This window comes from Panicum virgatum, chromosome 2K (assembly GCF_016808335.1).
Source record: "Panicum virgatum strain AP13 chromosome 2K, P.virgatum_v5, whole genome shotgun sequence".
In the NCBI taxonomy this organism is placed as follows: Eukaryota; Viridiplantae; Streptophyta; class Magnoliopsida; order Poales; family Poaceae; genus Panicum; species Panicum virgatum.
The window spans coordinates 61,484,537-61,509,776 of NC_053137.1; the positions used below are offsets into that span (position 1 = coordinate 61,484,537).

The 25,240-nt window shown below is 56.8% G+C and overlaps 3 protein-coding genes across 3 annotated transcripts; 2 read left to right on the top strand and 1 right to left on the bottom strand.

Moving 5' to 3' along the window:
• The first annotated feature begins 316 nt into the window (after positions 1-316).
• LOC120692357 (primary amine oxidase 2-like) lies at positions 317-3,861 on the top strand. The gene is made up of 4 exons (XM_039975632.1): positions 317-1,220; positions 2,208-2,592; positions 2,673-2,786; positions 2,865-3,861. The coding sequence occupies exons 1-4, from the start codon at positions 388-390 to the stop codon at positions 3,630-3,632; spliced, it is 2,100 nt and encodes a 699-aa protein (XP_039831566.1). The 5' UTR covers positions 317-387; the 3' UTR covers positions 3,633-3,861.
• A 437-nt stretch (positions 3,862-4,298) lies between these two features.
• On the top strand, positions 4,299-23,360 carry LOC120692367. The gene is made up of 2 exons (XM_039975641.1): positions 4,299-4,712; positions 21,897-23,360. Exon 2 carries the CDS (start codon positions 22,108-22,110, stop codon positions 22,957-22,959), a length of 852 nt encoding a protein of 283 aa, XP_039831575.1. The 5' UTR covers positions 4,299-4,712; positions 21,897-22,107; the 3' UTR covers positions 22,960-23,360.
• On the bottom strand, positions 5,130-5,537 carry LOC120695559 (spidroin-1-like). Its single transcript, XM_039978778.1, has one exon. The coding sequence runs from the start codon at positions 5,535-5,537 to the stop codon at positions 5,130-5,132; it is 408 nt and encodes a 135-aa protein (XP_039834712.1).
• Positions 23,361-25,240: the final 1,880 nt, after the last annotated feature.

Genomic DNA, 25,240 nt, shown 5'->3' on the forward strand with positions numbered 1-25,240 from the left:
GAATGTTTCGACACATGTATGGAGTACTAAATAAAGTTTATTTACAAAACTTTTTGTATAGATGGGCTGTAAATCGCGAGACGAATCTAATGAGCCTACTTAATCCATAATTTGCAACAGTGATACTACAGTAACTATCTGTTAATTATTGATTAATCATGGATTAATTAGCATCATTAGATTCGTCTCGCGATTTACAACTCATCTGTGCAAAAAGTTTTATAAATAGACTTCATTTAGTACTTCAGATTACAACGCAAAAAAAAATTGCGCTCCAACTAAACACGTCCTAGGTAGGATGGGGACGCCGTCTCGTCGCCTCATTCGTCATCGCACCTCCCCCACCAAGCCACCACGGCCGCTGGCGCTGCAGAGTCCGCTGAGCTGATGGCCCGACTGCCACTCCCACTCCCAGCTATGCTCCTTCTCCTCCTCGCCGTCCTCTCAGTCGCAGCGGCGGCGGCCACCTCACGCCCCCACCCGCTCGATCCGCTCTCCCCCGCCGAGATCACGGCCGTGCGCGCCGCGGTGCTGGCCTCCCCTCTCGTCCCCGCCCGCCCGCTCGCCTTCCACTACGTCGGCCTCGACGAGCCCGACAAGCCCGACGTCCTCGCCTACGCCTACGGCGGCGGCACCGCCCGGCGCCGCGCGCGCCGCCGGCCCCTCCAGCGGCGCGCCCTCGTGATCGCCCGCGCGGGCGGCCAATCCCACGAGCTCCGCTTGGAGGTCGCCCGCAACGGCTCCTCCTCCGCCACCGCCACCGTGCTCTCCCACGCCGTCCACCGCGGCGCGGGGTTCCCGACGCTCACGCTCGAGGAGCAGTTCGCGGCGGTGGCGCTGCCGCCGGCGTACCCGCCGTTCGTGGACTCCGTGCGGCGCCGCGGGGTGGACATGGCCGACGTGCTCTGCGCAGTGTTCCCCGTCGGCTGGTTCGGCGACGCCGGGGCGCCGAGGCGGGTGGCCAAGATGCTGTGCTTCGTGGCCGGCGCCACGGCCAACTTCTACGCGCGCCCGATCGAGGGCGTCACCATGGTGGTGGACCTCGACCGGATGGCCATCGTCGGGTACCGGGACCGGGTGTCGTACCCCGTGCCTAAGGCCGAGGGCACCGACTACCGCGCGGGCAAGACCGGGCCGCCGCTCGCCGGGCCGCAGCCGGCGCCCGGCGTCGTCGTGCAGCCGGAGGGCAGGGGATTCCACATTGACGGCAACATCGTCAGGTACGCGATCGGCTTGGCGAAAGAGAACGCTACAAACGTTGCTCTCTATTACCATTGGAAGCAAGAAAAAATGATGTGTTCTATATCTTTATTATGATCATCGATCAATGACCAATCCCCATTAGACGCATGTCTGTCCAAGGACCACGATTGTTCGTTGAGCCTCATTATTTCTGAAGAAACTGAGGGTTCAGCTAACACAACACTGATAGGCCTGGAAAGTTTGCTAATCGCACAGCGGGAGTTGTTAGTTCAATCCATTTGAAGTGTCAGGAAAGTGTGCTTGCTTTCACCATTTTCGAGCATATCGACGATTGAATGCTCAAATTTTAGTCTTCCAGAAGACCAGAACGGTTTTAGAATAAGTTTCATTCATCTCGGAGAATCCATATCCATCAACTCGCAATCTGACTACCCTAGTGGACCACGTGATCTGGTCTGAAATTCGACAATTCAAAAATCCGTCAGTGCACGTGCTTCAGATTTCGAACACTGCCTCCTGCATACGCGTGTTTATGTAGGCTTCATGTGGTCAGCATCTTGTCCAAGTAGAATTTGAAAAGGGATTGGTAGTTGGTAGTAGTGTTTGGATTGCAGGCTGTCCACGGTGACGAGAAGGACCACTACAACATTGAGTTGTGGTAGAGACTAGAATACAGAAAGAAAAGGACCTGCGACAATTATTTTTGGTGGGCTTGAGAGTCCCCCAGTCTCCATCAATGATCTTATCTTATAGATGTTTGTTTAAACAGGTCCTCATCATCAAAGATTATATATTTGTCTTGGAATGTACCTCCAATTTTTTTACAATTTACAATTTTTTTTGTTAGAAAAGGGGAATGCTGAAATCTTGCACTAAACGACATGGAAATTGACGTTGTGGGAGAGTGAAGCAAAAAGAGAAAGCAAATTTGATGCCACGTTTTCAAATGTTTGGCTAATTATCGTTTCAAAAAAAAATTTTGGCTAATTCTGCTGCCTCTGCAGGTGGGCCAACTGGGAGTTCCACGTTGGCTTCGACATGCGCGCCGGCACGGTCATCTCGCTGGCCTCGGTCCACGACGCCGATGCCGGCACGCGGCGGCGGGTGCTCTACCGCGGCTTCGTCTCAGAGGTCTTCGTGCCGTACATGGACCCGGTGGAGGAGTGGTACTACCGCACGTTCCTGGACGCCGGCGAGTACGGCCTGGGCCTCTGGGCGTTCCCGCTCCAGCCCGGCGCCGACTGCCCCGCCAACGCCGCGTACTTCGACGGCTTCTACGCCGGACAGGACGGCAAGCCCGTCAGCGGCGAGAACAGGATCTGCGTGTTCGAGCGCTACGCCGGCGACATCGCCTGGCGCCACACCGAGGCCGGGTTCCCGGACAGATTGGTGAGCAAGCGCCAAGCAGGGAGCAGCAATGGAATCTGAAGTCTGAAGCTTTCTTCTGACGCGATTGATTCCCGGTGCAGATCACGGAGGTCCGTCCTGACGTGACCTTGGTGGTGAGGATGGTGGTGTCGCCCGGCAACTATGACTACATCTTGGACTGGGAGTTCAAGACCAGCGGCTCCATCAAATTCGTGGTACCAATTCATCTTGCCTCGCTGAAGCAGCTCTGTTTCCGGTGGATCAGCTCAAATTGATCGATGGCGTCGGCGTAGGTGTCTCTCACCGGCCTCCTGGAGGTGAAGGGGACGCCGTTCACGCACGCCGACGAGATCACGGCGGACGCGCACGGCACGCTGGTCTCCGAGAACACGCTCGCCATCTACCACGACCACTACGTCACGTACCACCTGGACCTCGACGTCGACGGCACCAACAACTCCTTCGTCAAGAACGTCATCACCACCAGGCGCAACACCGGGGATCCCGCCACCGGCGGCGCCGACACGCCGAGGCGGAGCTACTGGACGGTGCGGCGCGAGGTGGCCGAGACCGAGGCGGACGGGCAGGTGGACGTCGACGCCGGGCCCGCCGACCTGGTGTTCGTGAACCCGGGCAAGAAGACCCGGCTGGGCAACGAGGTCGGGTACCGGCTCATCCCGGCCGGTGCGACGGCGGCGTCCGTGCTGGCCGACGACGACTACCCGCAGCGGCGGGCGAGCTACACGAAGAAGCAGGTGCGGGTGACGCCGTACAGCAAGCCGGAGAAGTGGGCGCCCGGGCTGTACGCCGACCAGAGCACCGGCGACGACGGCCTGGCCGCGTGGAGCGGGAGGAACAGGGGGATCAGGGACGAGGACCTCGTGCTGTGGTACACGCTAGGGCTCCACCACATCCCGTACCAGGAGGACTTCCCGGTGATGCCGACGCTCAGCGGCGGGTTCGAGCTCCGGCCGTCCAACTTCTTCGAGAGGAACCCGATCCTCAGGGCCAGGCCGGCGAGCACGCACGGCCACTCGGCGAACTGCTCGTGTGATGCCTGAAAAACTCAATTGATCTGAGCCGAAAGAAGTATCTGCTGGCAACATTGTGCCAATCCATGAACTCCCAGACGCTCAAGATCTCACGTAAGAAAGACCAAAACGATATTGCATTAGTTTATTGAGTACTCTAGTTTTTTCAACATCTGCGCATAAATAAACATGTTTTTTTTTGAAAAGGTGCATAAATAAACATATGAACATGAGTATATTATTCCATTTATTATCCCAAGTACAGAAGTGCAGCCGATCCAGTAATTTTGTTGAGACAGATTTTACAGTCCAGTGCCGATCAAAATCAAAAAGAGCCCGCAGTTGGCCCAGCTGGATCAAATCGTCATATTTAAAGTGATGAAGAAAATAAACAAAAAATGTGAAACAGACAAGAAAATAAACAAAAATGCATTGCTGTCTAGGCCCAGGTCTTGGAGGCCCTTTGCTAACGCTGACTTGGAGCACCAGCCAGCCAGCCCGCCCAGCTCCGAGGCCCAATAGCAGCCTTGGCGCTTAAATGGGCCGGGCTACCGAATCCACGATCCAGTAACTGTAACTCCATTTTTTTCCCCGTATAACACGGGGGGGGGGGGGGGGGGGGGGCACACGGACACGGGGTCGTCACGATCCGCCCGCGCGAAGCGGATCTCGTGGAGCTGTCGTGTCCGCCGGGAGGGCGACCTCCCGCAGTGATCGGACAGTGCGAGCTGCGCCTCGTCCCGCCAGCATGCCGCCTGCGCCCGCGTCTTTTCCGCTGCCCACATTCCCCAACGCCACGCCCACGCCCGGGCCGGTGGTGGTCGCCCTCGCGCTGGGGCTCGCTCCCCCGCTCGTCCTCCAAGCTTGTCCTCTTCTTTCCACCAGCTTCCTTTTGGTAGCTCCGACGCCGCTGCTACGTGCTGGTGCTGAGCCATGGGGAAAAGGGGAGCGGCGAGAGGCTAGCAGCGCTTCAGCTGCTAGTAGTACTAGAGGACTAGTTTACTGCTCCTGAGGGAACACGCTGCTGTGGAGCAGGTGGATTCTTTTTGGCCGGGGGGCACCGGGGCAGGTGAAAACGGCCGCCCACTCGATTGGTCTCTCTGTCCGCTGGTGAGTGAGGTTTCTTCTTCCAGTAAATTCCTTCCATGCCATTGAAAAATATAGTTCATCCCCTATGTGTCATTGAAAATTAACACATCTCTTCTATATCATCATTTATAATTTCTCATCCCCGACGTGCCATTGCCGTCAAGTAATCCTAACTGAGCTGTTAGAGGGTGGGGTGAAAAGGCAATAATACCCCTAGCTGGATGGAACGTATATGTGGCCTTCATCCCTTCCACGCCATGGGCACGACGGCGGCGAGAAGAACACAAGTGCTGGGCTCGCGTGCTCGCGGGGCGCCAGAACGCTGCATTCCCCACCGCCCACCATGGCCCTCCGCGCCCGCTGCGCCCGCTACGCCCTGACTTGCCGCTGGCCGCGGCACTCCCCGCTGGACGCTGCGGCCCTCCGTGCCCGCGCTGTCTACCGGCCGCCGCGGCCCTCGCCACCAAGGGGCGCGCGGTCGCCCTTCCCGTCGCGCTCCCCGCCGGTGCCGTGGCCGCCGCACTCGCACTTCCCGCCTGTCGTTGCGGCCCTCACCAGTGTCAACCTGGCCACTGGTCGCCGCAGCCGTCGCCCGTACTCGCGCTCCCCGCCGGCGATGCACCCGCCGCGGCCCTCGCCGGCGCTTGCGCTGGCCGCCAGCCGCCCCAGCGCTCGCCCGTGGTCGCGCTCCCCGCCCGTGCCGCGGCCCTCGCCAGCCGCCGGGGCCCTGGCCCGTCCTCGCGCTCCCCGCCAGTGCCGCGGCATTTGACTGCGCTCGCGCCGGCAGCCGGCCGTCGGGGCCCTTGCCTGCTCGCGCTCCCCGCCAGCGCCGCGGCCCTTGCCCATGCTCGCGCTCCCCGCCAGCGTCGCGGCCCTCGACGGCGCTCGCCCGTGCTCGCGGTCCCTGCCGGCCGTCGTGGCCCTCACCCTCGCCTGCGCTCCCGCTGTCCGCGCCCCCTCTCGCAGTCGTCGCCTCTGTTCCTTTTTTTTGTTGTCGTGGCTGAACTCTTTTGGGAGGAGGGGTAAAAACATCCCAAAAAGACAAGTTTGACGCCGTTTAACTGTATATTTGACGGCAATGGCATGTAGGGGATGAGAAATTGTAAACAATGACATAGAAGGGATATACTAATTTTCAATGGCACATAAGGGATGAGCTATATTTTCCAATGGCACAAAAGGAATTTACTCAACCAGTTCGTGCTTCTGTTTGTTGGTTGTCCACTACCCATCCGGTGATTTCCTCCTAGGCTTGTGATGCTGCCTGCTGGTGGTTCTCGATTGCGCGTGGAAAAAGTTTGTTTTTGGCTGTTGTCGTGTGCAAACCCACAGCCGGGTGGCGTAGTGCACCCGCCTAAACCCAGAGGGTGTGTACTCGGGGGTAGCTAGCATTAGCCCAATCTAGATGCAAGAACATGATGAACACAGAGGGTTTAGAGTGGTTCGGGCCGCCGGAGCGTAATACCCTACGTCCACTGTGTGTTGTATTGCTTGTGCTCTCAAGAGGTTGAGAACGGGATTGTTCGGAGTGATTCCGAGCTTGTGTTGTGTCTGCCTTCGCTTGGCCTTGCTCTCCTGGCTTTATGTACTCCTCCCATTTATATCTCAAGGGAGGAGTGTACATAGCCTTTGGGTCCCCGACAGATGGGCCCAGCGATGTGGTATAAAATAGCATACTGTATAGACATTATGGCGTTGCAGGCGACGGAGATCTTATTTCTGGATTTCCTTGCTTTGCCCGTGGGAATCTTACGTCCGGCATAGCCATGCTTGTCTTGTCGAAACGGCGCCAGGTCGTAGCTTGCGGCGTAGCTTGTCGTAGCCTGCCGCGTAGCTGAACGGCCGTGTAGCTTGCGGCGTAGGCGGTATGATGAAAGGGTGTCGTGCCGTCTTACCCATTTAATGCGGCAGACGGGCTCTGCACAGATGTGGCGCATGCGGCTGCACTGTGTACCTCAGTAATATGCGGTCTACAGTGAGGCCTGACAAAAGCTACCCCGCGTGCCGCGGCGGCAGATTACGCCTCAACCACCCGCATTGAATGCGGTGGGTGGGTGAGTCTTCCAGCGGAAGACTCGCGCCCGCGCCTGCGGGACACGTGGCGCCCCCGGACCCCCCTCCCCCCGGCGGTATATTGGTTCTACACGCGTGGGAGGTCCGGACGGACGCGGGGAGGTCCCGGACCCTCAGCTGTTGGCATGGAGCTCCCCCTCCTCAGGGACTCGTGGCGTCACCGGACCCGTTCCCAGAGCGGGGAACGGGTCCGGGGCCGTTGTCCCGGTGAGGTAAGAGCCGGACCCCTGGGGCCCAGCTACTCCGCCCCTTAGGGCGTAGTTACGGATGACTACGCGAGTTCTGCCTTGCTGCAGTAGGAGTGTGTATCCCTATTACAGGGTACCGACAGTGGCCCCCGGGCCCACCTCGGGAAAGGCTACGAACCCGCAGGTGGGGCCACTACTGTGATCTAGCTCCACATAACTTGAAGTCTCCAGCGTTAGACTGTGCGCGTTGCAGGAGTCTTGTCCGGCTTTGTCCATCCACCGGGTTCCCTACTGGCCTATTACGTCGCAACGGCTCACTGACTCAAGGCCCCCACGCACAGTGGTGCGCCTAGTCACAAGTACGACGCTCGGTACTACTGCCGCCGGGGTAAAAGGAATTCTTCTCCGCCTGCGCAGTTCCTGAAAGGTCTGACCCCGTCAGCGCTCGTACAGGCGCGTTGGTTCGACTTCCGCCTCACTCCGCGTGCACCACGTGTGAGCGTCGTTTGGCTTTCAGCGACGGTTTCGGGGCGCGCCGGATGGATCAGGCTTCATAAGAGGCCGAACCGCATGCCGCGGTTACTTTTCCGCATTCGCCTTCTTTCTTCCAAACCTTTGCGCCCCTTTGCCTACTCGCCCTTTGCTCTTCTGCGCAGATTGCTCCTCGCCTCCACAGCAAGATGGCATCCCTCGTTCGTCCCCGTTGTTTCCAAACCGAGGCAGAACTGAACATGGTGCGCCGCCTGCTTGAGTGGAGTCCACAGGAGACCGCCTGGGGAATTTTAGCAGGCTCGGTTCCCCTCGGCGATCTGCGCGCTGGGGAATTTGTGCTATTTATTTCGCACATTTCCAACGGAGTGGGGTTGCCGTTTTCTTCGTTCTTCCTGCTGCTGCTGGAGGATTTCGGCCTCCGGCTCCAGCATCTCTCGCCCCACTCCATCCACCTGACGTCGATCTTCATCCACCTATGCGAGATGTTCGTGGGGGTGCGGCCCTGCGTCCTTCTCTTCCGCCACTTCTTCGTCCTGGTGAAGTTCGGGAAGAGCAAGGATGAAGTGGGGGCGTACTACTTCCAGACAAGGACCGATCTGCAGACACCCTACATCCCCGGGCTTACTAGCGGAAAGTGGGAGGATTGGCGCAAGGAGTGGGTGATCACCAACACCAAAGCCAACGAGCGCCACGTCATGCCGACCGAGGGACCCGACTCCGACCGCCAGTCCTGGAGGGCCAAGCCGTCCATGCCGTCGGAGTTTGACCCCGTGCTGAGCAAGATCAGGACGGTGGCGGAGAGCGGCCTCACTTCGCTGCACGTGCTCGGTGACTTCCTGAAGCACCGGATCGCCCCTCTGAAGCAGCGGCCGCGTCTTGCCTGGAGCTTCACCGGACTCCAAGACTGCAGCAGGACCCACCGCGGGGAGGGCAGCGATCTGACCCAGGAAGGCCTGGAGGTCGTGATGCGGGCGTTGACAGGGGAGATCTTCGTCCCGGAGCACCTGATCCTTCCTCAGGGTGCCGTTCCTCTCTGCGAGGACTCAAGCCTGAGGACTGCGGTGCTGGCCACTCTGCCGACCCTCGACGACGGTGGGCTAGCAGCGCGCCAAACTGGGGGCGACCCGGAACGTGGGATCCGAATCCCCGGTGCGTCCGAGGAACAGGCCGTGCCGAGCGCCGTAGGGTCTGGCCCTTCTGCCAAGGGCAACCAGTCCGTGGCTGGTAGCTCTACCATGAGCGGTACCAGCCAGACCCGAAGCAGCTCCGGCACATCGCCGGAGGAGGTGGGCCGGCACAGGTTGCACCGTAGCGACGGGACCCCAGTTATGGAGCCCGCCGCAAAGCGTCAGAGGGCCGCTAAGGACGCGGGGCAGGGTAGCTCACGGGCCCCCGGCTCACGCGGGACCCCTGGAGTAGCCACGCCGCCACCACCACCGCCGGGAGGTGCCTCTCCCCAGCAGCAGCAGCAGCAGCAGCAGCAGCAGCAACAACAACAACCTCCACCTCCACCACCATCTCCACAACATGGGCAGCAACAGCAGCCACGAGGTGCGCCTCCGCCGCCGCCACGGCAGCAGCGGTCGCCCAGCCTCCAAGGACGCTGGAGACCCGGCACTTCGGGGTAAGTGTTCTTCCGTTCACTCCCCTTATTCCCGGCGCTTCGCTTTTTGCTGAAGAGCTTCTTCTCTTCGTTTGCTAGGGCCTCTTGCCCAAGCAGCTCTTCCGCCGCCGCTGGCTCGTCAGCGGGGGTCCAGGCGACCGGTGCTTCGACGGCAACGGCGGAAGCGACGGCGGATGTGGGAACCTCGGGTGCGGCTACCTCCGCTAACCCGATGGTGCCCAACGCGGCGGCAGCGGATACGCTAGTGCCAGGCGCAGCAACGCCCGACGCAGTGGCCCTTGAGGCCCCGGCTACGGCGGCAGACGCACCGACACCGGGCCTGGTGACGGCGAGCACAGCGGCAGCGGATGCAGCAACGGCGAGCACCTCGGTACCCGAGGGCCCGACGTCAGTGCCAGATGTCCCCACCCCCAGCTCCCAACCTGCAGCAGAGGAAGAGCTGGAGGTGGTCTCTGGTAGGCGGCTCTTGCAGGGTCCCCCAGAGGATGATGCGGCTCCCCTCCCCCGGGTGCTGGTCCGGGTCCGGCGGACGATAGAAGAGGCGACCTCTACCGCCGAGGCAGCATTCCGGCGGGAGTGGGTAGCTCTAGAGAGCGAGCGTCAGCACCTCGGCGACTAGCACATCCGCCTGGAGGAGCGCACGAAGGCCGAAGCCTCCCGTGCTGCCGCCGCCCGGTCCGAGCTTGAGGCCGACCTTGAGTCATACAAGAAAGGGCTCCGGAAGGTGTTCGACCGGGAGCTCACGGCGGCGGGACGGGAGAAAGCCCTGGCACTGCGGGAGGAGGCTATTGCCAAGGAGGAGGCGAGCCTTGCGGCCCAGCGATCCGAGCTCGAATCTCGCAGCCAGGGACTCAAGGTCCGCAAGCAGGAGCTCGACAAACTCTCCGAGTCCCTACATCAATGGCGCCAGGAGCTGCAGGAGACCGTGTAGCGAAAATGGTCTCACATGCCATATTTCAATATAATGTTTTGGCGATTGATGACACACACAACACTTGCACTAATATGATTGTTAAGATAACCATTCTCAGGCTTTTAGGTTCAAGTGATGACAAAGAGAAGATAAGCGTAGCTAGGCCCAAAGGGCCGCCCCTACGGCAGTCCAAGGGACAAGAATTGAAGAGACCGTGAAGAAATCAAGTCAAAACGAATAAGACAGAGACAATTTGCAATCACCGGTTAAACCGACGATAGGCAAATTGTACTCACCGGTGCAATGGGCTCAGTGGAGACCAAGTCGCAGAGTGCATCGGTTGAACTGACGATGGGTGAAATGAAGGCGTCGGTGCAATGGACCCAGAAGCTGAAGCTAGGGTTTAGCACCGGTTAAACCGACGATGCTCAAAATTGAGCGTCAGTGCAATTGTCCAGAGACTCCACTTTTCGGGGGTTTCTGAGCTTGCACTCACCGGTTAAACCGATGGTGATTTCAAGAGCGTCGGTCGATTGATCAAGTAGCCGTTGGAAGACTGTAACGGCTAGAAGAAGGGAAAGTACACTCACCGGTTAAACCAGTGGTGATAAAACTGGAGCGTCGGTTTAACCGGCGTTAAGAAATTTTGTCAGCCTTTCCCAATGGCTCTTTTGGAGTGTGTGGGCTATATATACCCCCAAGGCCGGGTCATTTGAGGTTGCTGGAGACTAAGGAAGCATACTACACTTGAAGAACCTCTCCAACCACCATAGAGCTTCATTGTACATCATATAGGCTTAAGCACACTTGTGAGAGTGCTTAGTTCTTATAATAGGGATTAGTTCTTATGAGAGCTCCCTTGAGAGAAGTCTTGCTGCGGCAAGCAATCATTGTACTCGTCGTGTGACCCTCCGACTTGGTGTGGAGCGGCAACGACACTTTGTGCGGGGAAGGAGACCCCTCTTGGTGAGAAGCTCCAATAGTAAAGACGGTTCCATTGGTGACGCTTCGAGAGAGACGGTGGTGATGGCCTTGTCTTGGTGACTTGGGGTCACTTAGCCTTTGCTTGCCGGGAGCCTTGGTGACGAACGCAAGACGGTGATCAAGCGAAGAGACTTGGCATCACACTTGTTTGTGTTGGACAAGTGGCCGTGGACGTAGGGAGGGACTTGGTGTCCTAACCGAACCACGTTAAATCGTGTGTCTTGGTGTCTTCACGGGAGTTTGCATATTCTCTCCCTTACCTCTTTACTTATCGTATTACGTTTCCGCATTTACTCTATCTTGCGTGCCTTTACTTTCCTAATTAGTTTGATTAGGATTGGCTATAGGTTGCAAGTCTTTTAGGGGTAAGTAGAGAGTAGCATAGATAAACCTTAGTCATAACTAGCATGCGTAGTACGTGTTAGGTTTATCTCATGCAAATAGATTGAGCCCTAGGATAGAAAGCGATTAGCGACCCTATTCACCCCCTCCCCCTCTAGGGTCGGACACCCCGGTGATCCTTACAGACCGCTAGCCAGCAGGCTGTTGCCGAGATGGAGCTCGAGGAGGAGAGGAAGTCCCTTGCACGGCGGGAATCCCTCACCACCAGCATGCAACAGGCCCTTGCGCGCCAGCGCGAGTGTCTTAAGACCCTGAAGGAGTCAGCGGCGCAGAAGGAGGCCTCGCTCCAGGAGAAGACCCGCCAGCTGGAGGCGGCTCAGGCGGCACTGGATGCCCAGGTGCAGGAGGCGGTCCAGGAGGCAGCCCGGAAGCTGCAGGAGGACCAGCGCATGGGGGCCCAGTGAATCATCGACTGGGTGGGCGAAGCAAGCTCAGCTGTGGTGCCACATAGAATGAGTCCAATCCAAGTGGCGGAGCGGCCGGCTTCAATTGCTGACGCCCTCCCGGTGCTGAACTCAGCTTCAGAGAGACTCCGGCGCCTGGAGCCGATCCTCGTTGGCGACCTTGAAGCCGAGGGCCGTGAGCTGTGCCGGATGGTGGCGGAGTACATTTTGACCTGCCTCCGGAGCCACGACCCTGCCATCTCGCTAGCCCCCGTCGTCGATGGTCCAGTGGCGGAGACGGAAGCCTCCGCTCGGGAAAGCATGCAGGAGGTCGTCGACTTTGTAGCTGCTTATTTCAAGCGGGAGTCTGCAGATTCCTGAGCTGGACCATCACAGTAGCAGAACTTTTGTTTTTTGTGTTATGTAAAAACATTGTACTTGTTGAAATTTTAATAGAAGAAATTTCAACTTAGTTGTTTGTCAGTTGCTCTGGTTTGCGGTATGCAGCAACCCGGTGCCTTGGCCCCCTGGTAGATAGGTTTAGTTGTTAGAACCTATCTGCCATTTGAGCCGAGAAGACGCTCCGGACCCCCCTATGAGGTTGAACAAGTGTTTTTGGGCATAGGTGTAGCACAGATTGTAAGTCAAACGAGCGACTTATTCCCTGAATAGCAGAAAAAACTACAGAGAGGAAAATCAAACTCACTGGGATGGTAGTAATGATACTGCAACTTAGCTGTTTGACGCATGCAGAATCGATCCTTGGTATCTGGCTCAAAGCGAACGCTCCGGGCCCCCTGGGAGACAGGCTCAGTTGTTTGAGTCTGTCTACCACCGAGACTGGACCTCGATCTGCATGAAGCCTTAAAGCGGACGCCGGGGCCCCCTGGTAGGTAGGCTCAATGGTTTGAGGCTAGCTACCACCTGTCAAGGCTTAACATGCATACCACTCAAAGTCAATGCTTAGTAGCAGGCCCGCGGGACCTATTCTGAACCGGCCCCCAAGCTAGTATGAGGTCCAGAGCTCTAGATACGCAGGTCCAGGCAGCACGATGCTTGTTACAGAGTGGTGGAGTGTGTAGGCTTAGGGTACGGAACCAGGCTAAGCCGCTACACAGGGCTCCGGACCACTCCAGGAAACAAGCACGACCTTACCGGACCTGGCTCCAATGTTCTGGACCCCTCCCTAGCAGTGGGTGAGGCCATTCTGTCGTACTCGATCCTTTGAGATATGGAGCTGGACCTGTCATGTAGGACTTAGGAAGCCAACCCTTGAGCTAGAACGAGGTTCGGGCCCCTAATTACCCAGCTCCGGGTACTAGAGCACTCGTTACAGGGTGGTGGAGCGTGTAGGCTTTGGGTACGGAACCAGCTAAGCGGCTACACAGAACTCCGGACCACCCCAGGAAACAAGCACCCCCTCTCCAGAGTAGGTCCCTAGGGGTCCGGACCCCTATCCCAGCAGCAAGGGGGTCCGGACCTGTACGGCAGTCCGGCAACTCAATACAGATCTTAGCTGTAGCGACAAGAGTGGAAGTCCGCGCGGGGGTTAGGATGTAAAAAGCTCGAGAATCGAAATGCGAAATAAAATTTTGACACAAAGACAAAACTAGGAGCAAATCTTTCCTTTGCAACTTGATATACATGGCTTGCGCGATGGATGCCAGAGGCCGGCTTATGAGGGCGGACCTCTACCGCTCTTGGCCGCGCGTTAATACTAGCCGATGGTGCGATGGATGCCAGAGGCTGGGTTTACGAGGACGGACCCCCACCGCTCTGGACCGCACGCTGATCCTATCTTATTACAAACGAAAAAATCAAAAATCATTTCCTGCTCTGTCTAAGCGTAAAACTTACGCAGATGCTCTATGTTCTATGGGTTGGGTAGCGGCACCCCTTCTTCTATGTCAAGGCGAACGCATCTGGGCCGGCATACTTCTGTAACCTTGAAGGGACCCTCCCAGCTGGGGGAGAGTTTGTGGAGCCCTGCTCGGTTCAGGATCCGCCTTAGGACGAGGTCCCCAGCCCGGAGCTCCCTACTGTGCACGAACCGTTGATGATAACGCCTGAGCGCCTGGTTGTAGCGTGCATTTCAGATTGCTACTCGCCACCTTCGTTCGTCAATGAAGTCCACATCGTCATGCCGCAGTTGTTCCTGCATGGATTCATCAAAAGCCTGGACCCATGGTGAGCCCAGGTGAATTTCCGGGGGAAGGCATGCTTCAGCCCCGTAGACCAGGAAGAATGGGGTCTCCCCAGTGGCTCGGCTGGGTGTGGTCCGGTTGCCCCATAGCACTCACGGAAGCTCATCAACCCATTTTGCACAATGCTTCTTTAAGCAGTTATAGGTGCGGGTCTTGAGTCCCCTAAGGACCTCTGCATTCGCTCTCTCGACCTGTCCATTGCTGCGGGGATGTGCCACGGACGCAAATCATAGCTGGATGCCGATGTCCTCGCAATACTCCTGGAAGAGTCTGCTTTTGAATTGGGTCCCGTTGTCCGCGATGATGCGGCTTGGGACACCAAATCTGCACACAATGGACTTGAGGAATGCGACTGCTGATTTTTTTGGTGATGTTCACCACAGTGGTAACCTCCGGCCATTTTGTGAATTTGCCAATGGCGACGTAGAGGAACCGGTACCCGCCGACGGCCCGGGGGAACGGCCCCAGGATATCCACGCCCCATACGGCAAATGGCCATGAGGACGGGATCGTTTGCAGAGCTTGAGCCGGTGTGTGTATTTGCTTTGCATGGAACTGGCATGCTTTGCAGGACCTTACCAGCTCAGCTGCATCCTGGAGTGTTGTCGGCCAGTAGAAGCCATGCCGAAAGGCCCTACCAACAAGCGTGCGAGATGAGGAATGACTTCCACACTCGCCTCAATGGATCTCCGCGTGCAACTCGCGGCCCTCTTCCTGGGAAATGCACCGCATGAGGATACCATTGGCGTCACGGCGGTAGAGATCTCCTTCTACCACCGCGTAGCGTTTAGCCAATCGTACTATGTGCTTAGCGGACACATCGTCATCAGGAAGCATATTATCTTTCAGGTAGTCTCGGATCTCGAAGATCCATGCATCGGGACCTCCCTGAGCAGGTGGGAGTGGATCTATGAGGTCTCCAGGGTCCTCAACAGCGCACACAACCCTGGGCGGGCACCACGGATGGAATGCCGCCGGGACCGCTAGCTTCGAGGTGCTAGCTTGATCCCCTTCACCCGGTTCGGCAGGCTGGGCGGTAGGTCTCAGCAACCATCTTTCGAAGACGCCCTTGGGCATGGGTGCCCAGGTAGATGCTCTCACGGAGAGATCATCTGCTGCTGAGTTGAATTCGCGGGGAACATGTTGAAGTTCCAAGGCGTCAAAGTCCTTCTCGAGCTTCCTCACGTGAATTAGGTATGCCGCGAGCTGGGGATTGTTGCAGCTGCAATTCTCCCGGACCTGTTTGATGATCAGCTGAGAATCTCCCTTCACCAGGAGCTACCGGACCCCCAGAGACAGGGCTTCTGTTAGGCCAAAGATCAAAGCTTCGTACTCTGCCATGTTGTTGGTGGCCCTGAACTCAAGGTGCACCATGTACTTCAGCTGATCTCCGTTTGGGTAGATGAGGACCACACCAGCTCCAGCCCACTGCTTGCGGACGGACCCGTCGAAGAAGTGTGTCCAGTGGGGCTCGGTGAAGACTGGTGTCCTGACTTCCGGCTCTGGGGGTCCGGCGTTGAGGTCCGGACCCCCCGAATTGCTTGGGGAACGAGTCCATTCTGCTATGAAATCAGCCAGGATTTGGCTTTTGACTGCATGGCGGGGCTGGAAGTCCAGCTGGAGCTCAGCCAACTCTGCTGCCCACTTGGCGATGTTGCCCGTGGCGTTGGAGTTGCGCAGAATCGCTCTCAGCGGATAAGAGATCTCTACGACAACTCTGTGTGCCTGAAAATAGTGGCGCAGTTTCCTGGACGCAATAAGTATGGCATAGATAAGGTTATGCATCTCAAGATACCTGGCCTTTGCCTCGTGGAGGACTTCGCTGACATAGTAGACTGGCTTCTGGATGGTCCAAACCCTGGCCACCGGGTCCGACTCGCCCTTGTCCACCACGTCAGGTCCTTGGGCCCCCAGCGGTTCTGGGTTCCCACTGGGTCGAGGTCCTCCAGACCCACCTATCTGGGGTCCGGACCTTCAGACAGAGGAGTGGCTGCTGGGCCCCCATTTCCATGGTCCGGCTTACCATCCTTGGACGGGGGGACACTGGTGTCCTCCTGGCGAGCTTGCTCCGTCCTCTCGGCCACCAGCACCATGCTGACCGCCTCTGCAGACGCTGCAAGATACAAAAACAACATCTCACCTGGCTCTGGAGCCACCGATACTGGCAGTGAGGTGAGGTGTTGCTTCAGTTCCTGGAAGGCTTGTTCAGCCTCTTCAGTCCAAGAGAATGGACCGGACCTCCTCAATAGCTTGAAGAAGGGGAGGGCCCTCTCAGCCAGCCTCGAAATGAAGCGGCTAAGAGCGGCCAGAGATCCAGTAAGCTTCTGGACGTCCTTGATGCAGCCAGGAGGCCTCATCGCCTCGATCGCCTTGATCTTGGCTGGGTTTGCCTCGATGCCTCGATGTGAGACCAAGAAACCCAGCAGCTTCCCTACCGCGATGCTGAAAACGCACTTCTCGGGATTCAGCTTCGTGCGCGTGGCGCGCATTCGGTCGAAGACGAGGGATAGGTCTTCAACTAGTGTTGACCCTACCTTAGTGTTGACTACAATGTCATCGACATACACCTCAACTATATCTCTAATTAAGTTGCAAAAAGTTTTGTTCATAGCTCGCACAAACGTGGGTAAGGCATTCCGCAGACCATATAGCATGACAATATAGCAATAAAGTCCATCCACTGTTACAAAACCAATATGTCTCCTATCCTCTCTAGACATCTGTATCTGGTGGAAACCAAAGTATGCATCTAGGAAAGACAAAAGGTCACACCCGGAGGTGGAGTCCACAATCTGATCGATACGTGGAAGAGGATAGGGGTCTCTAGGACATGCCTTGTTGAGGCTGGTGTAGTCAATGCACATCCGAAGCTTCCCGTTGGCCTTTGGGACGACGACCGGGTTGGCCAACCACTCGGGGTGGTGGACCTCCTCGATGAAGCCAGCATGTAGCAGCTTGCGGACTTCTTCACGGATAAAGTTCTGCCGCTCCACAGACTACTTCCGAGGTTTCTGGCGTATCCTCAGATGGTGCTCGATCACTTCCCTGGGGATCCCGGGCATCTGTGACGGTTCCCAGGCGAACACGTCCACATTTGCCCGGAGGAAAGTGATGAGCGCGTCTTCCTATTTCTCCTCCAGGTTCCCCGCGATGCAGGTGGTCCGGGAGGAATCCGCTCCGACCTGCACGGTCTTCTCGGGAACATTGTCCGGGTTGGACGGTTGAACCTTATGTGCCCTGGCAGGCACCTTGGCTCGCGAGGTGGATGGGTCCTCCTCGGAACGTGCAGCCTCTGCCGCCAGAGCATGCAATTTCTCAACTGCAGCGACGGCAGCGGTGCGGTCACCCCGCACGGTGAGGACACCGGCAGAGGAAGGCATCTTCAGGACCAAATACCCGTAATGGGCAATGGCCATGAAGCGGTAGAGACCCAGCCTGCCAATGATGGCATTGAACGGGAGGTTCACCTCTGCAACATCGAACTGGACGCTCTCTGTGCGGAAGTTCTCCTCGGTCCCGAACGTGACCAGCAGAGTGACGCTCCCCAGAGGGAACACCGGATGTGGGCCCACTCCGAAGAATGGGCGAGAGGGAGTCAGCTGGGACTCCGGGATCTGCTGTTGCTTGAACGCTGTATAGCTGATGACGTTGTGGCTAGCCCCAATGTCAATCAGCATGTGATAGAGCCTGATGTTGGCTATGACAGGGGCAGTGACTAGAGGTAGTTCACCAGCCCCAGCCATGTTCTCCGGGCAGTCAGATGGCCCGAAGGAGATGGTGGTGTTCCTCCACCTGTGGTGCGGCGCCGCCTTCGGGACCCCCGGCTTCGCCGAAAGGACCTCTCGAGGAAGGGTCTTCACGTCCCGCTGGGAGACAAGCTCCCAGCTTCAGCCATACATTACGTACAGCTTCTTGCGGCGCTCCTCGTTGTCAGAGTCGGAGTTGTCGTGGCTGTAAACGCCCTTCAGCTCCCGAGCGGGGGATTGGTACCCCAGCTCCTTCTCCCCGGCAGCGGCCTCACTGTCGGAGGCTTTCTCCTTGCCAGACCGCTGGCGAGGTGGAGGTGAGCCATCTTTGGAGGCCTGCTCACGCCACCCACTGACCCGCTTCGCGAGTTTCTGGATCTCGCGGCAGTCAGCGGCGCTGTGGTGAGCGGTGGGATGAACTGGGCATGAACCTCCATTACCACCTTACGGGCACAGACGCTTGCCATGCGCATTGTGGCCCCCAGCCACTGCCGCGGCAGCTGGTGCCACTGCTGCAGCGACCGGACCGCCGGCTTGTGGCTCCCCGCGACCCCGGTTCTTGTTCTTATTTTTCTTGCCACCGCCATGGATGGTAGCTCCGGAGCCACCAGCCTTGGCGTCTCTGTCTTGGAGGGCTGAGTGCCATGCGCGGCCCTCAGCGGCCCTGGCACACTTGTCAGCCAGGGAGAAAAATGTGGTAACGCTTTCCACCTCGTGCGTCGCCAGTTTCTCGAGCATCTTCTCATCAGGTACCCCCTGACGGAAAGCAGTAATGATAGATGCGTCAGAGATACGAGGAATGGTACCCCGTACCTTGGTGAAGCGTGAGATGAATGCCCGGAGCGTCTCTCTGGGTTTCTGCCTCACGGCGTGGAGGTGAGCCTCCACACCATGCTGCTGGTACGCACTGGCGAAGTTCGCAGTGAACCTCGCACAGAGCTCCTCCCAGGACTGAATCGTCCTAGGAGTGAGGTTCATGAGCCAAGTCCGGGCTGGCCCAGTCAAGGCTACATGAAAGTAGCTAGCCATGACAGCGTCGTTGCCACCTGCTGCTGTGATGGCGGTAACGTACACCTGCAGGAATTCCGACGGGTTAGTGGTACCGTCGTACTTCTCCGGCAGGTGCGGGCGGAACTTGGACGGCCATGCCACCGTGCGGAGGTGATCCGCTAGCGCAGCGTAACCCACCCCAGCCACCGAGGCGCCCGCCTGTATCCGGGCATTTCCCTGAGACTTGGGTGCCGCTGCATCCAAGTCGGCGTTGAGGTTGCGGCCCTCGATGTTGAGGCGGCGTTCTCGCGCCCCTTCCATGGAGATGCGGGCGTCCTCACCCGCGCGCCTGCAGTTGAGCTCCACCCGCAGGCAGGGGCGGAGCCACATGGGGGGCGGGCAGGGGCCTGGCCCCCTAATGCTCCATTAATTCCATTTAAAATTTCTAATCAAATACAAAATTACACTATATGATTCCTCTAATTAGCTTTTGGCCCCCTCCAAATGGCTGCTTGGCCCCTCTCATTTGGAATTCCTGGCTCCGCCCCTGCCCGCAGGTCTTCTGTTCACGCACCTCTCACCGTGGGGGAGCGCATGGAAGCCGATGTACCGCCCTGGCGCTGGTGGTAAGGTACCACCGCATTTCCAGGCGGAGGTCGTTGCCCAGTCCTTGCAGAACTGGGGGAGGCCTGAGCCAGATGGAGGAGACGGTCAACGTCGTCCCGCCACTGCCTCAGGGCGTCTGGCGAGGCTGCAGCAGCCGGAGGATTGCGAAGCAACTCCCTAGCTGCAGCCAGCGCTCCGCCGCTCACAGCTTGTGAAGGGGCCCTTGACGGGCGCCCTGACTCTCGCCGACGGGCAGCGCGTGCCGCTGCCGACGGTGGCTGCTCCACAGGCACGGTTGCCCCTGGCGCAAGAAGGCGAGAGGTGTGTGGCGCGGATGACGCCACACCCTCCGTCATCTCCATGTCGTCGTCGTGGTGGGAGTGCTCAACCACCCGAACCATGGAGATGAGCAAGAGATGAGCTAAAACTAGCTAAAGTTCCCCTACCTGGCGCGCCAAATATCGTGGTGTGCAAACCCACAGCCGGGTGGCGTAGTGCACCCGTCTAAACCCAGAGGGTGAGTACTCGGGGGTAGCTAGCATTAGCCCAATCTAGATGCAAGAACACGATGAACACATAGGGTTTAGAGTGATTCGGGCCGCCGGAGCGTAATACCCTACGTCCACTGTGTATTGTATTGCTTGTGCTCTCAAGAGGTTGAGAACGGGATTGTTCGGAGTGAATCCGAGCTTGTGTTGTGTTTGCCTTCGCTTGGCCTTGCTCTCCTGGCTTTACGTACTCCTCCCTTTTATATCTCAAGGGAGGAGTGCACATAGCCGTTGGGTCCCCGACAGATGGGCCCAGTGATGTAGTATAAAATAACATACTGTATAGACATTATGGCGTTGCAGGCGACGGAGATCTTATTCCTGGATTTCCTTGCTTTGCCCGTGGGAATCTTACATCCGGCATAGCCATGCCCTGTTTTGTCGAAATGGCGCCAGGGCGTACCTTGCGGCGTAGCTTGCCGTAGCCTGCCGCGTAGCTGAACGGCCGTGTAGCTTGCGGCATAGGCGGTATGATGAAAGGGTGCCGTGCCGTCGTATCCATTTAATGCAGCAGACGGACTCTGCGCGGATGCGGCGCATGCGGCTGCACTGTGTACCTCGGTAATATGCGGTCTACAGTGAGGCCTGACAAAAGCTGCCCCGCGTGCCGCGGCAGCAGAGCACGCCTCAACCACCCGCATTGAATGCGGTGGGTGGTCGAGTCTTCCAGCGGAAGACTCGCGCCCGCGCCTGCGGGACACGTGGCGCCCCCGGACGCCCCCCCCCCCGGCGGTATATTGGTTCTACACGCGTGGGATGTCCGGACGGACGCGGGGAGCTCCCGAACCCCCATAGGGGGTCCGAGCCCTCGGCTGTTGGCGTGTAGCTGCCCCTCCTCAGGGACTCATGGCGTCACCGGACCCGTTCCCAGAGCGGGGAACGGGTCCGGGGCCGTTGGCCCGGTGAGGTAAGAGCCGGACCCCTTGGGCCCAGCTGCTCCGCCCCTTAGGGCGTAGTTACGGATGACTACGCGAGTTCTGCCTTGCTGCAGTATGAGTGGGTATCCCTGCTACAGGGTACCGACAGCCGTGTTTGGTTGCGGGGGAGGAAAATTTTCCCTGCAAAAGTTTTCACGTGTTTGGCAAAAAAAAAGTTGAAGAACTGGGCCCAAGGAGAAGGGCCAGCGGGGGGACCCATGGGCGACCACATTATGTGTTCCCCGTGACCGTCCCCCGGCGCAACGATGCGCCCTCCGCCTCCCCGCTCTCCCACCGCTCGCGCATCTCCCCGCCGCTGGCCCCAAATCCACCGCCCCAATCCGCTGTTCCCGCACTGAATCCGGCCAGCCAGGGCCCGCATTCGCCGCCGCCCACCAGAGATTTGTCCCCTTTGGGGCCGCGTCTGCTTGCGGCGGCGTCGACAGCGGAAGCTCCCAACCTGCCATCCCTGGGACTTGGGCCCTCTCCGGCCATTCGGCAGATCCGCCTGCCGCCGTACTGCCGGCCATTCGGCGGATCCGGTGGCCGCCGCCCTCCCCACCCCAAATCTGCACGAGGCTGGCGTTCCGCCGCCACCCAAGGAGCAGGACCGCCGCCGCAAGGTCGGGGCCGGATGGCGGATGTAGCCGGACGGAGGCCGCCTGACGGAAGGCCGCGGGGCAGGAGAGAGACGGGGCCGCCGACGCCAAGCGCGAGGGAACCGCGGCTGCTCGCCGGATCCCGCCGTCTCGACGGCGGGTGGGGCGCCAGGCGGCCCAAAAACCGGCGTCTCCTGCCTCCAGGCCGGCGGATCCGTCGATTCGTGGGCCGGCGGCCTGCCGGCGAAGGCTCCTTCCAGCGGCGGCGGGTCAGCGCGCAGCGGCGGCGCCCGTGGGAGACGCGTGAACGGCTTGCGGGATTGGGGGCGGGTTTGCGCCTGGGGAGACTCACGGGGCAGCGTAACACGGTGGGCGCGGGTCCCGCACCCCTCCACTTCCAACCAAACACATGGAAATGATTCCATGAAATTTTTTCCCACCACACAACTAAACAGGGCCTTTATCTCACGTTGTGGGGTTGGGAATCGCATGCTGCGCCGCAGCTGGTCCGCGTTCTTGATCTGCTGCTATCTCAGATTTCAGGTCGGAACAAGCGTGCATCAAAATCAGATTTCAGATTTTTGATGGATCCGTTACACGAGCGCTTCAGTCTCTGGAGGAATCTGGCGTCCTGAATCCAAGCGCAGAAGTTTTAACCTCCTGGCAGAAAAGCGCGGTTGCGCACCTAGTGTTCGTCGGAAAGCCGCGCTGAGGGAGTTGCATCTTGCAACCGCCGCAGCCGTTACGATGAGAGATTTTGCATCTTGCCTGGGCCAAGGCGCCGTCCAAGTTGTGCAACCCTCTTCTTCAGGTGGGCAGAACATGGTGCAGTGCGCCTACCTGGCCCAGCTGAGCGGCAAGCCGTGCAGGGTCACCGTCACCTGGAGCAAGGTGGCCATGGGGCAGGCTCTCGCCATCGCCATCCACGACTACTCGAACCGTTGCCTCTGCAAGACAGAGGTGAAGCCCTGGCTGTTTTCCAAGATGAAAGGTTCCAAGGTCATGGAATTGGACGGTGGCAACGTGGAGGTCATCTGGGACCTGTCGTCTGCGAAATTTGGGGCTGGGCCAGAACCTGTTGAAGGCTTCCATGTAGCTCTGATTTATGATCTTGAAGTTGTCCTTGTTCTTGGTGACCAGTGTAAGGGGGAGCACCGGGTTTTGTTGGATGCTTCACATTCTGATGCAGTCATGATAGCCAGAAAGGAGCACATTTATGCAAAGAAGGTGTATTCAGCGAAAGCTCGGTTCGTGGACATTGGTCAGTTTCATCAGATCTCCATAGAGTGCGACACGGCAGGGGTGAGGGATCCAAGCCTAGAAATTAGAATTGACAAGAAGAAAGTGTTGCAGGTCAAGAGGCTAGCATGGAAGTTCAGAGGGAACCAGACTATTTATGTCGATGGACTTCCAGTGGAAGTGCTCTGGGATGTGCATGACTGGCTGTTTACTTCATCAAGTGGATGTGCCGTGTTTTTGTTTCAGTCTGGCCAATCCATGGAAAAGTTCTTGTTGAGAACATGCTCGCAGAATGGAAAGGAGGCTCGAGCACATCGTTTTGGTTTCACATTGATACTAAATGCATGGAAGACTGAGTAGGCACTACCGCAATAGGCAGAAACATGATTTCAGGTTTCTTCAACAACTTTACTCAGAATGTTGAACAGTAACTGTAGGAATCTCTAGGGTCTAGCAAGTCTAACCAAACCCTATGCAAGAATTTTGTGCTCCTTATTACATATGGTATCCTGGCGGTTGTTGACAAACTGAGATTTTGGATATGCATATGATCTTTGATGTATCGGAAGGTTTTTAGATAGGATATTGGATTCTAGTGCTCAAGTCATCTAATATCATGTCGGTCACCTTTAAAACCTTTTGATGAAAGAAGGTCCGTGATAGAATACCAAAAATGATTGCCACACTTCTTTTGTATTTGTAATTGTTATGCTTTGCATGTTTAAAGTGGGGCTCAGGACATAAACATACAGTTGAGGAAATCTCCCATTATATAGCCATTATCTTTCCATTATCCTGTTTTCGCCAAAGCGTAATGGTGGCAACCTGTTAAACATACAGTTGAGGAAATCTCCCATTATATAGCCATTATCTTTCCATTATCCTGTTTTCGCCAAAGCGTAATGGTGGCAACCTGTTAATTCATTTCTCAAGTGTTCAACTCTGAACAATGCGCACATTCCCTCCCAATGTGTTGCACATTAGTGGATAAACATCATACTGAACTTTGAAGAAGCTGAAAGTTAGATGTTCGAACCAGCAACTAATTGGGATAGAATAGTGAGAGCAGAAATTAAAGGGTCTAGAAAGTCTTTATCTGTATAAGGATGTCATGTTCCTCACTTCTATTGTCACATCGGTTGCTGACGAGGCCTTACTCTTAATATCCATGCAATTTTTGTTATTTTATATATGCCAGATGAGTAATTTAGATATGAGTGCTCAGAAGTTGTATTAGCAGGGCTTTAGCTTTTACGCCTTTTGAGATAGAATACCGGAAATGGTGCCTGCACTTCTGCAGTCCTTGCAATTTTTAGGACTTGCATGTTGAAAACGAGGGTAGGTACAGGTAGCATTTAGTTAGGAAAATCTGCCACCACATTCTGTACCGGGTTCTCAGCATTGTGGAAGACAATGGTGATTGTCGTCTATCTTTTCTATCATCTTCTCTTTGCCAAAGCATTATGATGGTGATCAGCTGTTTCATTTCCTATGCCTGCGCCTGTGAACATGTGTTGCACTTCCCCTGCCATTTTGGGCATTGGATAAACACCTGGAGCTTTAGTAATACTACTACTAGATCATTGCCCTAAATCTGAAGGTTAAAATAATTGATAGAAAATCACATCCATTTTAAGTGATACTACTGTCGGTGCTGCCTGTATATTTGTTGAAATCCATCTTACAGGATATTATTTTACTGAGTAAAAGTACAGGACCGCTACCTGAAAGTTACAAAAATAATGAATCCGGTAAGCTGTTGTATCATACTTGCAAACCACGGTTTGTCTATGCACCCACAAACTACACTACTTCCATACCAAATTATTAGTCGTTTTGACTTTTCTATGTGCATAATTTTTATAATGTTTAGATTCATAGAAAAATCTATATATTTAGAAAAGCTAAAATAATTAATAATTTAGGACGGAAGGATGGAGTAGATGAGACTAAAAAAAGTAAAAAACCGCATATGCTGCAAAATCAGTGGTCAAAAGATAATGATCCGTCACACCCTCACCAAATGCTAATTTCGCATGCTAATAAATCACGCACTAAATTACATGCAAAGGATCTCTAGCACACTGCACACAAAACTTAAATTACACGACAGTTGAATCCCATGACTGGACACGGCAGTCGTTTTCGCTAACCACATTTTGTAGAAGCCCTCGTTGCCTCGTTGGTTCGCGAACCACACGGAGGACGTGAGGAGCTCATCTGCCGAAGCACAATATCCCAGGCGAGGGGTCAGCAGTGTAGGTCCAGAGATTGACTTGGCTTCCCACTGACCCCTCGTCTTCCCCTCCGATGGGGTCCATGAGATCGATCTCCAGCTCCAGTTCCAGTCCGTTGTTCATCAAGCTTCTCCTTCAGCTAGACGGCGAAAGTGAGGAGGCAACCACTGGACTGGAAGCAGGGGCCCGCCGGCCGGCCGGTCTCCGGCTCCTATCCGGTTCGCTTCCCTCTCGCCGTCGCCTCGGATGGACAGGATACTGAAACCATCGCCGTCGCAGCGCCAGTGGATACGCATTTCCATCGTTTTCCTTTGTCCTTTGGTGACGACGCTCTCTCTTGAGTTCCCAATTGGCTCGTGCCGGAATGGGGATGTCCCAACTGACGCTGGGCCCCTGCTGGCCTC